The sequence below is a fragment of the Microcebus murinus genome, chromosome 10, assembly GCF_040939455.1.
Source record: "Microcebus murinus isolate Inina chromosome 10, M.murinus_Inina_mat1.0, whole genome shotgun sequence".
In the NCBI taxonomy this organism is placed as follows: Eukaryota; Metazoa; Chordata; class Mammalia; order Primates; family Cheirogaleidae; genus Microcebus; species Microcebus murinus.
In genome coordinates, this window is record NC_134113.1 from 26,736,054 (window position 1) to 26,750,379 (window position 14,326).

Below are 14,326 nucleotides of genomic sequence, written 5' to 3' on the forward strand. Positions count from 1 at the left end.
ATTATTTTATACGATAAGTGTTTTCTATGGGCAAGAGAGTTAATATTCTAGAATTGCTTCTCTTTTACGTGATCTTACTGAAGGGCATAACATGCTATTTTTTTATTATATTGGTTTCTACAATGCTTATCTTAAACTTATGTTTCTGTTGAAATTTTCTAAAAAGATGACACATAATAATTTGGGGAAATTGTTTTTATAAGTCTGTAGAAGAGAAGCTTTCTCTAGCACAGGAAGACTTGATTTCAAACAGAAATCAAATCGGAAACCAAAATAAATTGATCCAAGAACTGAAGACTGCCAAAGCTACTTTGGAGCAAGATTCAACAAAGAAAGAACAGCAATTGAAGGAGCAATGCAAAGCACTACAAGATATTCAAAAAGAAAAGGTATTTCATCTTTCTGACTTCAGTTAAGAATCTAAAAGTTGCAATGGCCTTAGAAATTACCTAGTCAAACCTCTTATCCAATGCAAGCATAACCTTTATTTTCAATAGCTCTCTCAGATAGTTCTCTAGTTTCTGATACAATACTTTTGATTTTGGAATTTTAAAGCTAGGAAGTACTTCTTAATAGACTCCTTGTCATTTGCACCCATTTTCCTTACTGTTCTTTTTCAGTTTTATGAACAAACCTATTTTTCATAGCATAGACCCTTGGTTATTTGAGAACAGATATTATAGCCACATGACTATTTATTATATAACATTTATCCCAGATATGTGAATAAGATAATAAAAGGTCTAGAAATAATTCTTAAGTTTGTTAAGAATTCTTAAAATTAAGAACCAGCTTTCTCTAAGGGAAAGTAGGGTTATATTTTATATAAATAAATGATGCTAAGCTAAAAAGTTGAAAACAGTTTAATATGACCAGTACATTTCAAAAAAAATCACTTTAAATTCTGTAAGAAAAAGGAATTCAGATTCTAAGACATTTTATTTTTTCTTTTATAGATGAAATCATATATTTCTATCAGCTGATAGGATATTATTCTGAAGTGTACAATTCCTAAAGTTCTTGATATATTCTACATTGTTCAATTCCTGAAGTTACTGTATATATACATGGCCCCATTCAAATTTAAAAAAAATATTTGGGATACGTTGTAACGGTGGGGATGTTGAAGCTGGAATGAAATTCATGATTTGTGGTTGAAGTTTAGAAAATTCTGACATAACTGTGGTTTATAGGTGTGTTTAATAACAAGGGCCTTAGACAGATTGTGTTCTAGTTTTGGCTTATCACTAATAGATTACTACTCTTAAACCTTTATTCCTTCTCCTATAAAAAACAGGAGATTAAAAAATCTACCTATTATATAGAGATTAAATACAAAAATATATCATGTTCCTAGCTGGGTACTTGCATAAATGTAGTGATACTAATAAAATAGGAGTTATAAAAGCAAGAATGGTAGTTTTGGCTAAATTTTATAATATTCTTATTCTGGCCAGGCACTATTTATTATATAATATTAACTTAACTATTTGATCCTTATGATGATCTCATTATAATTGTTCACACCGTAAAAAGGAGGAAACAGAGGCAAGAGAGGGTAAATAATTTGCTCAATGAACTTAGGTAGAAAAGGAGCAGAGACAGTGTTATAAATTGTAGCAGTCATTTTTATTACACTAATTTTCAGTTAACTATTTGCTTTAAAATTATTTCTTAATAAATAATTATTTCTTAACAGTCGCTGAAAGAAAAAGAACTAGTAAATGAAAAATCTAAATTGGCAGAGATAGAGGAAGTTAAATGTAGACAAGAAAAAGAAATCACCAAACTAATTGAAGAACTCAAGTCCCATAAACAAGAAAGCATAAAGGTATGTTAAGATAATTATTTTTCCTGCCTGATTTGTTATGTTATTGTTCTTTAGCTTAAAATATATCTATATGTATTTATTGAATATCTGATATATGCTAGGAAAATCATTTTGTTTTTGACAAATATTCTTGCCAGAGTGCTCGTGTCCTGCATAACATTAGGCAAATTGTTTTATTTTTGTCAAGTACTCTTGCCAGAGTCCTCTTGTATCACACATATTGAAACTATGCTACTTTTGTTTTCAGATTACTGAATAAAGCAAAGTATCCCTAAGAGTTTAGATTCCATTGAAATAATGATGCAGAAAGCAATCAGTTTGGAAAATTATGCTTATAGATAATTTTCAATGTATGAGTTTAGAATTAAGATTCTAAGAGATTCTATTTATTCAATTATTTTTCCCCCTAAAATCCTTTAATAATCTTTTGGGTTTTTTAATTTTTTATTTAATAATCTCTTGTTTTTAACATTTTTACCTGCTATAAGCATAGATAGGGTACCAGTTGAAAAAACATAATTGTTTCTCATTTGCTTTGTAAAAGTTATTCATTTTCTTAGAGAAAGGTTAGATTCTCATGAGAGCTCTAATAATATACCTTTTATGTTCGTCAACATATTTGCCATTTGGTTTATAATTAATTATCTCATTATATCCTTCTGTTCCTCTAGAATGTGACTTTTTTAAAGGAAGGGATCTGTATAATTCATTTTTATATTATATTCCCAGAACCTAACACTATGTGTGATAACTAAATGATGACTCATAAATGCTTGCTAAGTGAGAACAGGGAAAGTAGGGGGCAGAGTTTGTTTTTTCCAAATAATATAATCAAAACATATACATACGAGGTATCACCTGAATTTAAATAGTTGTTAAGTAGGAAGTGAATAATCTTGCATCTTTGTAACAAATTGTTTGAAATAGTGAACTTTCAGAATCTCATAAGTGGGTAAAACTTATATCATATCTGTTGTGATAAATCGCATAAACTTCAGCTACATTTTGAAATATTTACTATTAAGATGATTAATTTTGTCCCTACTTTTTCAATAGGAGATAACAAATCTTAAGGATGCCAAACAGCTTTTGATCCAGCAGAAATTAGAAATTCAAGGAAAAATAGATTCCCTGAAGGCAACACTTGAACAGGAGAAGAGAAACCAGCAGATACTAAAAGAGCAGGTGAAAAAGGAAGAAGATGAGCTGAAGAAAGAATTTGTTGAGAAAGAAGCTAAGCTGGTCAGTAAGTCAATAGTGGGAAGGGTGTTTTATAATAGAGCTTTAAATCAATCTAGCGAGAGGATTTTTTTCTACTTAGATTTATGATTGAAATGCTTGCCTAACATTTTAGTTTTTGGTTAAGAAAGGACATCTAATTTGTTTAAATAGTTGACATCTGATTAGAAATATTTTCCTATGTAGTCATATTTTGGCTTATATAAATGAAAATCCAATTGGAATATAATTTTAAAAAAACCATTTTTCTAGTGCCAGAAACAAATAAACCCACAACTATGTAGATTGAGGTAAATGATGTGAGTGCCAGTTATGTTAAACTCATTTGTTTGGACAAAGTGAGTTTTGATAAGGGGGAACGGAAACTGCAGTTGATGACCAATGTCTACTTTTCCTTCCCTAAGTTGCACATGCCAAATGGGAAGCATCTGGCTTTCCTCTATTGAATTAAGTCCAAATATCCCAGGATAACTTGACCACTAAATGTTTTAGTTGAAGAGTTGCAATTTCAAGAAACAGTGATTTGAAGGTTTTCTATTGTTTTGTAGAAGGTTAATAGAAAATAAGATACTTATGGAATTGGGAGACATAAGGAAATGCCAGCTTTGTCTCTAGGGCATCTTGTTATCCCTAACCATGTGTGTTTTCCCTGCTCTGACTGAAAAAGAAAAACCTAAAGTCATTCACTATAGCTTGAATCTTATAAGAGGCTTGCTAACTATCATTTCAGCATTATGGCCTTGGTGCCAGTTCATGTTACACAGGTGTTTAGGGAATCCGTTCTGTTAGTGTATAATGAAATACAGTCTCCTGCCTCCTTTCCTGAAGAAGCAATATTATTTATATTGCCAATAATTTCAATTGAATAAACCACTTTATGTTGTACTACGTTTGTAATAGTTTCCCCCTTCCTACATTTTTCCTTTTTTCAGCATTCGGAAATAAAAGAAAAAGAAGTAGGAATGAAGAAGCATGAAGAAAATGAGGCCAAACTTACCATGCAGGTTACGGCATTAAATGAAAATTTAGGCACTGTGAAGAAAGAGTGGCAATCTAGTCAACGGAGAGTTAGTGAGCTCGAGAAACAAACGGATGACTTACGGGGTGAAATTGCCGTGTTAGAAGCAACGGTTCAGAATAATCAAGATGAAAGGAGAGCACTGTTAGAAAGGTGATTGATGTCTAGTAAAATTAGTTTATTTCCATTTTAAGTGATAGAAAGATTGTCTTATTCCATATTTTTAAAAATAGAAGAATCGTTAGAAAATAACATAAACCCCTGCAGATATTTATGTAGCCATTTAGAAATAACCCTTAAGATAATCAGATAGTTGAAATTAATGTAGTATATTTGAGATTACTAAAGTAGAGCATTATCTATATTCTAGAAGGGTCTTAAAAATTAACTATTTCTTTGCAATCTATTCCAGATGTCTTAAGGGAGAAGGTGAAATAGAAAAGCTTCAAACCAAAGTACTAGAATTACAAAGAAAGCTGGATAATACAACTGCAGCGGTCCAGGAGCTAGGCAGAGAAAATCAGTCCCTTCAGGTGAGTCACTTGGTGATGTAAGGTAGTGTCTTAGTCTAGAATTGACCTCTTAGTGAAAAGCTTGTCTTCAATTTTTTTTAAAAAGTCTTATATATTTTATAAATACTTTCAAATAGCTACTGTGTAGCGATATTGTTGGTTTTATGGGTAATTCAATATAAAAGATACCAAACTTTCAGAGACCTCAGAGATTAGTTAGAGTGCCATGTCATTCATGACTTGTCAGTACAGGGAAAGAATTACAAAACTCAAGAATAATGAAAAATGTATGAGTCCGTGTGTGTTAAAGATGTGATCCGAATATGTCCTCAGAGTCCTGAGGAAAAATTGATCATTAGAGTTAGAATGGATGGGAAATCACCAAATGTTAGAAGTGCCTTTTAGGAATAAGATTTGATTTACTTTAATTTTATTTTGTCATTTAGATTTATGAATAAAGCTACTTTTGACAATAGAAGTTGACCAAAGTATTTCTGATTTTTAAGATTTTATCCCCTGGTGCATATAGTCAAATTTTTATACAAGTCTGGCACTAATTAGAAATAATTCATTAATCTTTAAAATGTTGAATATTACAATGTATTAAAACTTTTTTTTTTTAAATAGATCAAACATACACAAGCGTTGAATAGAAAGTGGGCTGAAGACAATGAAGTACAAAACTGTATGGCCTGTGGGAAAGGCTTTTCTGTAACAGTGAGACGGGTAAATGATTTTGTTCATATAGCTATATTTCTGGATTTCATTTCTGAGTGACAATGTGATAACCATCAGACTAGTCTTGCATTTGATGGATTTTTAAGAATTTTCTATTGATTGGTAAACGTTAATTTACACCTCCATGGAATAATTAAACTTCATATAATCTAGTTTCTGGTTAACAGGTGTTTGAATTTTAGTTTTAAATTCAGTCTTTGCCTTCCTATTGAGTTACTCTCTGGTACAATCATTTTCTGAACCACTGTGCCAATATTCACTTCATATGCTTCAGTCATCATTGGGTTCTTTTAAAGGAAGGGAAAGCAGAGAGATTTTTAAAAAAACATATTTTAAATAATACCATCATGTTAAGTTTCAAGTTTATATTCCTGTAGAAGACATTATGCCTAAAGCATTTGACGGATAAGAATAGGTTTTCATTTAATAGGTAGGACTTAAAAGTGCATTAGGTAGCATTTTTTAAATGCCTTCTAAGGCTCTTTTGAGAATTTAGTGATAAATTCCATGTAAAATGTTTAACATAGTGTTGGATAAATAGGAAACATTCAATTTGACAAAGGGAATAAATTAACATATTGAAAATTATATCATTAAGTAATACACTAATCACTCAAAAATTAATATACCTTCTCAATATAATTTATGATATTCATGTAGTTTCGTAATGCTTTTGGTATAGTTTTTATGCTTGAAATTGTTTAATTTTTGTCATTTACAGCATCACTGCCGACAGTGTGGAAATATCTTCTGTGCTGAGTGTTCAGCCAAAAATGCCTTAACTCCTTCTTCCAAGAAGCCTGTTCGTGTCTGTGATGCATGTTTCAATGACTTGCAAGGATAATGGGCTATCACAACTTCAGAGTAATATTACACTAACATTAGATTTTTAATAAATGTACTTAATAGAGGTCTTGGACTACTATTTGATTTGGACACTGGTTGCAATACTAGACCAAATTAGAATTCGTATATTTTGGAATGTTATCAAGTAAAACTCTTCTATTTTTGTGAGACTTGGGCTCATCTTTCATTACTTTCTTCCATTTGGCCCCTGGAACAGCTTTCATGCCAAGTTTAGAATTAGCCAATGAGATGTAAATAAATTTTGGACAGAAAATAGCAATGTATTTTTTTAAATATAATTTCATTGTTCACAAATGAAGAATATAATTCCATAGCTTACTTCTTTCTCCTAAATTTAATGTACAAAAATGTACGTGGCTGATGTTATCACTTGTTGCTGTTTTTGTTGCACAGTAACACATTAATTATATTATTCTCTTTGTGAAGTCATGCACAGAACTATAACACTTTCTACCATTTTCTCTTAAATATAGGTCCATAGCTCAGTTTCACTGTTATGTTATAAATTTAATACTTGGTTGTTCTATATAAAGTTTATCTTAAATGTGTATTAACCATGAATTCAAAAATGGTTTTTTGTTTTAACAATATTGGTTAAATTCTTTTGGGTAGATTTTATGAAAAACTCTGTAAAATCAATTTGCTTAATTTATGGTTATACTGAGGTTATATTTTAAAGATTAGGGTTAATTTTTCTTTTTGTCTTTTTCTATCTCCTTTTTAAACTATTATATATCGTCCATTAAGAATCTTACAAAGCTTCCCACTCTCACCCTCAGTTGGAGGATGAATAATAGAATTGTATAATGTTCCTATTCTTGGTTTCTTGTAACTGGGAAGTCTTCTGAGATTAACCTTCATGTCATACTCCTATGTGATGTTGTCTCTTCAGCACCTTCAGGAATCTGAGTTTGCTTTTTAATGGATCTGCTTTTTACCTTTATTTGGTTTGACCTTCCCAAGCATAGCTCAACTTCACTGTTATTGTTTTATAATTTTGCATTGTAAAGCTAGTAACTAATATTGCTATAGTCTTATCTGTGAAAACAAAATACAAAATGGTAAGAAGACATTAAATATTTTACTTTATATTTTCTTTTTATCAAATAGGAAAGAATTTTAAAAAGTTGTAAAACTGACAAATTTAAAATGGTTCTGAGTTTGGAGTTCCATATCAACTGGGAAATCTTTTAACTCTGCAAAAATAATGCTGTAAAATTACCTTTAAGTAACAGCTGGAGAATAGAGTATCACCAAAAACACACATATTTAGGGATCCCAAAGTTATAATAAAAACTGAAACAGAATGGCTAAGCACCTTAAGGATAATTAAGGATTAGCCTCTTTGTATGCTAAACAATGGAATTGAACTGTAATTTAGCATGCATAGTCTTATTAATTTGGAAAATTGGAAAACATCTAAAGAGATAAGCCAGTAATGTTGGTTTATTACTCTTTCTAGAGAAGAAATGTAAAGTTATACATCCATTCATTGTAATCATTTAATAATAGCAGAGAATAATGAGTTAATATTTCATTTATAATAAATAGTATATAGTATAGGTTTGCTTTCAGATATCATGTTGAAATGAAATTATCATGTTTATGCCATACCTACAACATATATAAATTAAAAGTGATTGCCAGATATTCATTTAATTATTTTTAAAAAAACATTTAAGTAAACCCTGATGTCAATAGCTATTAAGAGAACTGATTAAGTCCTAGTACTTGGATAAACATATATCCTTGAGCATATATAATGAAGAAATACAATGTCTCTTTATTAAAAATAATGTTGGGTAATATAAACTGAGCTATTTATGCATTTTTATATACTTATAAATCCAAATAGTCTTAATTCTCTACTTTTACATCTAAATAACTTAATAAATGTGCTGGAAAAACACAGATATTCACAGAACCACAGTTTATTTTTTTTTTAAGATAATAAAATGTAATGAGAATTCTGGATTAGAATATTTGTTCACTTCATCTCCTAGTTGGATGCACTGCAGGCCTTCTTCCTGTCCCCTCCTTCCCCTGACAACAAATATAACCATATGTGATTGAGTGATTTTCTCATTTTTATCTAACTAATTTCATTTCATAAGACCCAAATAATTTACCTACCATAGCCTAGTAAACTGATAATATAAATGAAACCTAACATTTCTGCTATTAACTCTTACCAATTTAATGTATTTTGAAAACAAAAGTGTGTTTTTTCCTTTTAATTAAAAAGTCCCCTTCTGAGTCTTTATTGGCTATCCATTTTAGATGTTTGCTGGTACTGTTATCTTGTGGGTGAATTAGAGCTGGCATGTAGAGAGCTCCAGCTCTTGGCTTTAATGCAAAGCATATTGGCATCATGTGTTGGTAAATTCCAAACTCCAGCACAGAAATGTGAGTTAAAATCAAGTCTTGCTGGTTTAGTGTACAAAACCTTACCTATAGAATTTTTTTTAATAGAAGACAAAGCTGCTGGTATAGGATTTGTTCATTTTTAAGAAAAAAAAGAGGGAAACAAACACAAAAACCTCAATGCAGTATACAAATAACATTTTGTTGAACTACCTCTTAATGTGGAATTAGCTAGTTTAATAGTTTCCTCACAGTAATGTTAAATAGTAACTGCCAAATTTGTTATTTTCCAACATCTCTCTTAAAAAGTCTTTATGATTATTTTATATAGTTTTAAGAATGTTAAAGCCACTTTTTTTTAACCTTGCATTTAAATAAAAATGTTTAGCTTTTAAGTGGAAAGCAAATTATGATCATATGTTTTGATATTCATGACCTATTTGACTATAGCAGTTTTTTTTTAAAAATGCACTTTGGCTATAAAACCATGGATGTTCTGATCCATAAGATTTAAATGTGCCATCAATTTAGTATTCCTAGACATGAGCTTGATGAATGATGTTCTGTAATTATAATGTGCCATACACATTATCGTGTCTTAATTGCCCGTTGCCTGAATTTTAATGAACAATTTGTTATTGTTGCAGATGTGAATATTGTGCATAAACTTACTAAATTTATGTAAATTATATAAAATAGAATCAGAAGTCGCTAAATTCTTTCTGTGTAGAAGTGACGAATTTATTGTAACATGACACACTTATGTATATGACATTCTGTACTTCCTTGAACTGAATCATAGCTTCTGTAGATAATTTTGCATGGATATTTTCTCTTTTGGTTTTTAGTTTCATTATTTGTATTGTGTTTACTACTTGTGATCATGTAGTTGTGCCTTATTTTGTGAGAGAGTTTAGCTCAGTAAATAAATACTGTAATTTCTAAACTCAGTGATTGGAAGGTTACTAATTACAAATGTAACTGATAAATTACATGACAGCAGTTAAATCTGTATAAAGAACAATGGAAGGATCCTTATTGAATTGTTGCTTTTGTTTTTTTTATATGTTAAAGATGATATTAAAAAAATTTCTTTCTAGTAAATGTATTTTGTGACTATAAATTATTTTGCCTATTTAACGAAAGAGAGAACAAGAAAGACATTAACTATTTTGCATTATTTTATTTACAGTATATTAGCACTTTGCATTTGGATATTGACAGTGGTTGTTTTAATGGTATTCAACTTAGTAAATTAAGTTCCTAATCTCAAGAGAAACTACGGATGCTATTTTGCCGTGGACATTCCCTTTTCATTCCATTCAATATTGTGAAGTTGTAAAAGTAAAAAGAAATATAAAAATATATAATTAATCCCTTCTTTTATTAGGTGTCTAAGTTTAATACTCAGGTGACCATTTAAAGATACTTTTTTGAAAGCCCAATGTACCATTGTTTTTTGCTGTTTCCACCTCCCCCCAGGAATGAAGGTTCCAGAATGTTTTTTTTCCCCATTTCATTCTAATGTGCTTCCCTATGAAGAGTTTAATGTGCATATCCTCAAGCACTTAAAATATTATATATTAGATATGTTATTTTTTGAGCGTTATAGAATTCCAGTTTATGTATAACATATTCTTGAGCTGCTTTACATACTTTATGTTAATTTAGTCAATATTTTTCTCCCTTTCATGAAATGCAAAGGAAGAAAACTAGTCCTTTATAACTATAAATATGTGGTTGCTGGACTCACGGGACTAAAAGGAGCTTGAGAGGTCACCTAGTCCTAGTCCATTGCTCACCTCCTAGGTTGGTTTATATCTAAAAATCTCTGCAAGGTGATTATTAATTTTTAAAAAAATATTTTTTAAGCCAGAAATTTCTTTATATATCTTCTCTTGCATAAATCTATGTTGTCTTAGTGCAGATACCATGTGTTGGAACTCACTTGAAGTCTCTTTTTCTCTTTGACTTTTTTCCTCCTCACTTATTCTTAGCTATTAACAATAGTTATTGCTTTCCAGATTTTCCTTTTATTTTCTCTTTATTTCTAATAAATGTCTGACATTATTACAATGAGACTATTACTCTCCATTCTGAGAGTGCTAGGCCCTTGCACAAGAGTCTTTCTGCTGCACTTGCTGTACTGCCTTGTTTGCACGGGGAAATATGCACCTTCCTCAAAGAATTACTGTGCACATGACTTTCCCAGGAAACATCCTTCTCTGTCTATCCCATGCTTCAGCTTAAAGAAATTAGTTATGGTCTCAGTTGCCTTGCAGACAAACTTGAAAAATTTACTACTTCCACTTTGGAAATTTCAAACAATATCATGCCTGAAACTGAAGTTTGTGGACTTCATTTGATATAATAATCTGTCCCTAAGAACTAGTTCCTTAAATGCAATTAATAGTGTATATAATAATTCAAACTGCTTTTCTTGATAAAAATTCTAATGAAGTTTTAAATCCTGCCATGTAAAATTAAGTTACTGTACTGTGCTAACACACACACATAGACACAGACATACCAATCAAAACCAGAAAGTATTTTTATGACAAACACCATCATTCTGCAAAAAACAAAGTTAAGAGAAAGATACCTTGCTATTCATATTTATGAAAATTCCCCATGTAAAAGTGTTAACTGGTAAAAGCAGAACAGATATTAGTTTTTTCTATCTTGAAATAAGATAATGGAATTTAGTCTTCAAGGTTTTCTACTTCCAAGTTAGAGTATTATAGAGTATACCTGAGATAAATAAACGGTTGTAAAATGCAAATTTTAAAGCTACTATTAAAATGTAGACCTTATTTATTGCCTAACATTAAAAGAGTAATCAAAGTTTGTATCAAAAGAATTATCATTGTGTTTGAGGTAGGGCTATAAAGCAGTAAGACTGATTTACAAGCCATGTAGGAAAATTGGTTTCATTATTTTACAGATACACACAAAGTAAGATGCTGGTGTTCATGTTGGACACAAGCAGTGAATGTTTTCCTTCTGATACTGCATGTATCTGATCATTCACCCTTTACAAATTATAATAGCACCATTCTTCACTCGTACCTCTTACAAACCTGATTGAAATATTAGAAAGTAGTCTGAATATCAGTATATATTTATCAAGAAATTCCTCAGAGTTCAAATTTGTTGCTGTCACTATTCCTCTATACTGAGGATTTTCCTAGCTCAAATTCTCAAATTCCGGAACTCCTTTAAAAAGCACTTTTCCTTCTAGCTCATCACTAGATAAGTGTTACAAAAGTTTGAAAGAAATACCTTAAGCCCTAACCTCTAAAACGATATGCCACTTGTTTTAGGTCCCTAAATTTCAGAGGATTCTGCAGGCAATGTGAATAAAGATATTTTCTTGGTTTCCTGATTCTTGGTAAAGCAAGAGATTGCTGCTGTTATTTGTACCATCCATGTCTTCTGTTGAAAAAAGAAAAAATACATATAAATATAAAAGACTGTTAAACTGACAATTTCTCACATTTAGATTAATCTTTTCCAGTATATTTATTGACTTGTTCTTTAAAACTGAAGACTAATGAAACATTTGCATATGTTTCCCATTTTCTTCCTTACATCCAATATAAATACCTCTAATCATATAGGAAAATGCAAATGGGTTAAATGAGTATGGTATGCAAGTTGGATAACAGTCATGAGTAATCAAGGACCCATATAGTCAATGATGACTAATTAGCAAAATGAGTACTGAGAATATATATAGTTCGAAAGTTGAATTTCTTGAATTTCCATTTTGTGTGGAAACAAAAGTTCCTAACGTATGGTATAACTTGAAAAACAGACTATGAGGGAAGTGACCCAGGAAATTGAATTCTTAAGAATAATGCAATACTGCATTTATTGTCTGGCCATATAGTTGCTATGACGAAAGCCTTCCAGGGGAAATACAAACATAGAAACTGCTAAGATAGAGAAACCAGAGTCAGGCAGCTGCTCTTTCAACTCCATAGCTGTAAAAAAACAGTGGCATATTTTCAAAGGTGGAGCGACTTGACTGGCTCGTTATTGCAGCAGGCCCTCACTTAAGCTGCTATCACATTATTTGCACTTTGGAAATTGATTGGAGCATCTTAAAATTTAATCATGCCATCCAAAGCAATTCTTCCCCATTTCCTATGGAAAGTGCAGAACTCAGGGGCAGCCCTTGAGCTTCCGCAGCACGAGAAAGTGAGAGAGGTTGTGTCGACTGTGCAACCGTGAGCAAGTTGGCAACACTGAGGCTTCCGCCGTGATCTGGACTAGATGTCTCCCCCCTCCTCCCAGCTCTGCCCTTCCCAAAGCGGGTGAGGGAAACTCTCGATGCTCCATTGACTGTTACTTAAAGAGACTTAGGGTGAGATTTTTCCTTATGTAAACTCTGAAGAATCAAAGACCTACAAAATTAAAATACATACTTTGATGTTTTCCGTTTGGGCTTGTAATAAGAATGCTGCTATACACTGTCGATATCTGTTTTCGTGTTGTATAAGAAAAGCATTTCTCAGCCCAAAGACTAGAAAAAGATATTACAAAGACAAAAAGCCAAATCATTTCATATGAAATCCAAATAGTTTCTTAGTACAAAAACCTAGGGTATTTTTTTTTTCTTTTAATGGTGGTAGAAGATTTACATATATTGCTTAAAAAATTGATTTCAAGGCCAAGACTCCATTATGTCCAAATACAGCCCCCTTGAACACAAAACCCTTTCTTCCTTAGCTAACGACTAAGGGACTGGGACTTCATCTGGGACTTGATGAAATGCAGTTATGGCTTCACTGAGGGGAAAGAGGCTCTTTCTCACAGAACAAGCGGAGCATATCAGGTGGGTCTTGTGTGTATGAAAATACAGATAATAAAAATGTGGAAAACAATGTTATTTTCTTATTTGTCCCCCCACTCCTTTTTTAAAATACTTAATTTATTTTTGTATTTTAAGAAAAGTCACATCAAAACAAGATTTATAAACAAATTAAGATGTGGTAAAAATACAAAACCACCTGAATGCCTCATGACAGGCTGAGAAAAGCTAGAAAACAGACTCAAAGAAAATGCAGTATGCACCAAATTGTGTGAAATGTGAAACAAAACAAAACCAAAAGGGATGCTGGCATGGTTTCTGTGTTTGTAAAAGAAAGTCTGTTCTGTCATTTCCTAGCCAGTCTCAAGGAAATGACAAGGAGGTACTACTGGAAGAGCAGATTCCTTTTTTTTTTTAATAGCAGGAGCTCTTAAAATGAAAATCTCTTACTTAAATTATTACAACACAGGGAATAAAATTCGGTAGTTTATAATTGTTGCTATAGTTCATTAATGTTTAGAAACAAAAAACCAAACCAGGGCTGTCTGCTGCTCATATCAAATACTTTAGGGAGCAGAAAGAGAGGCAGGAACTTTTATTCCTGGTTGATCATGAAGCTGATGCATATCTACTGCCCTTGTTTTTATTTGTTGATTTTGTGAGTTTAACTCAGACTTTTTTGAGGGGAGTTGGGCTTCATTTCAGAACCCAAGAGAACACCAGACTTTTATTTTCTTAACTGTTAAGAACTATTCCAGTACCACAGATTATACCCATAACATCATAATTTCTAAATTCTACTGTAACAAAGTCTGTTAAGGTCAGGTCATGAAATTCTGTCCAGCTTCTCTGGGGTGAGAGGACTTACAACTATTAAAATGACTTTCTGGCAAAGAAAAATATGGCTATGTTTATTTTACTCCCTGATCTTTCTCCTTATA

The 14,326-nt window shown here is 31.5% G+C and overlaps 2 protein-coding genes across 2 annotated transcripts in view; one reads left to right on the forward strand and one right to left on the reverse strand.

The window, feature by feature from the left end:
- The window catches only part of EEA1 (early endosome antigen 1), a 119,876-nt gene extending 110,203 nt beyond the window's left edge, over window positions 1-9,673 (forward strand). Inside the window, exons 23-29 of the mRNA XM_012775252.3 lie at window positions 204-389; window positions 1,700-1,831; window positions 2,888-3,073; window positions 4,003-4,241; window positions 4,501-4,621; window positions 5,228-5,326; window positions 6,060-9,673. Of these exons, the coding sequence (XP_012630706.2) occupies window positions 204-389; window positions 1,700-1,831; window positions 2,888-3,073; window positions 4,003-4,241; window positions 4,501-4,621; window positions 5,228-5,326; window positions 6,060-6,182 (1,086 nt within the window). The 3' untranslated portion in view covers window positions 6,183-9,673. The remainder of the gene's footprint in view (window positions 1-203; window positions 390-1,699; window positions 1,832-2,887; window positions 3,074-4,002; window positions 4,242-4,500; window positions 4,622-5,227; window positions 5,327-6,059) is intronic.
- A 1,915-nt stretch (window positions 9,674-11,588) lies between these two features.
- Window positions 11,589-14,326, reverse strand: part of PLEKHG7 (pleckstrin homology and RhoGEF domain containing G7) — a 52,675-nt gene continuing 49,937 nt past the window's right edge. Inside the window, exons 15-16 of the mRNA XM_020287931.2 lie at window positions 13,000-13,097; window positions 11,589-12,004 (exon numbers count right to left, since the gene is read on the reverse strand). Coding sequence (XP_020143520.2) covers window positions 11,897-12,004; window positions 13,000-13,097 — 206 coding nt within the window. The 3' untranslated portion in view covers window positions 11,589-11,896. The remainder of the gene's footprint in view (window positions 12,005-12,999; window positions 13,098-14,326) is intronic.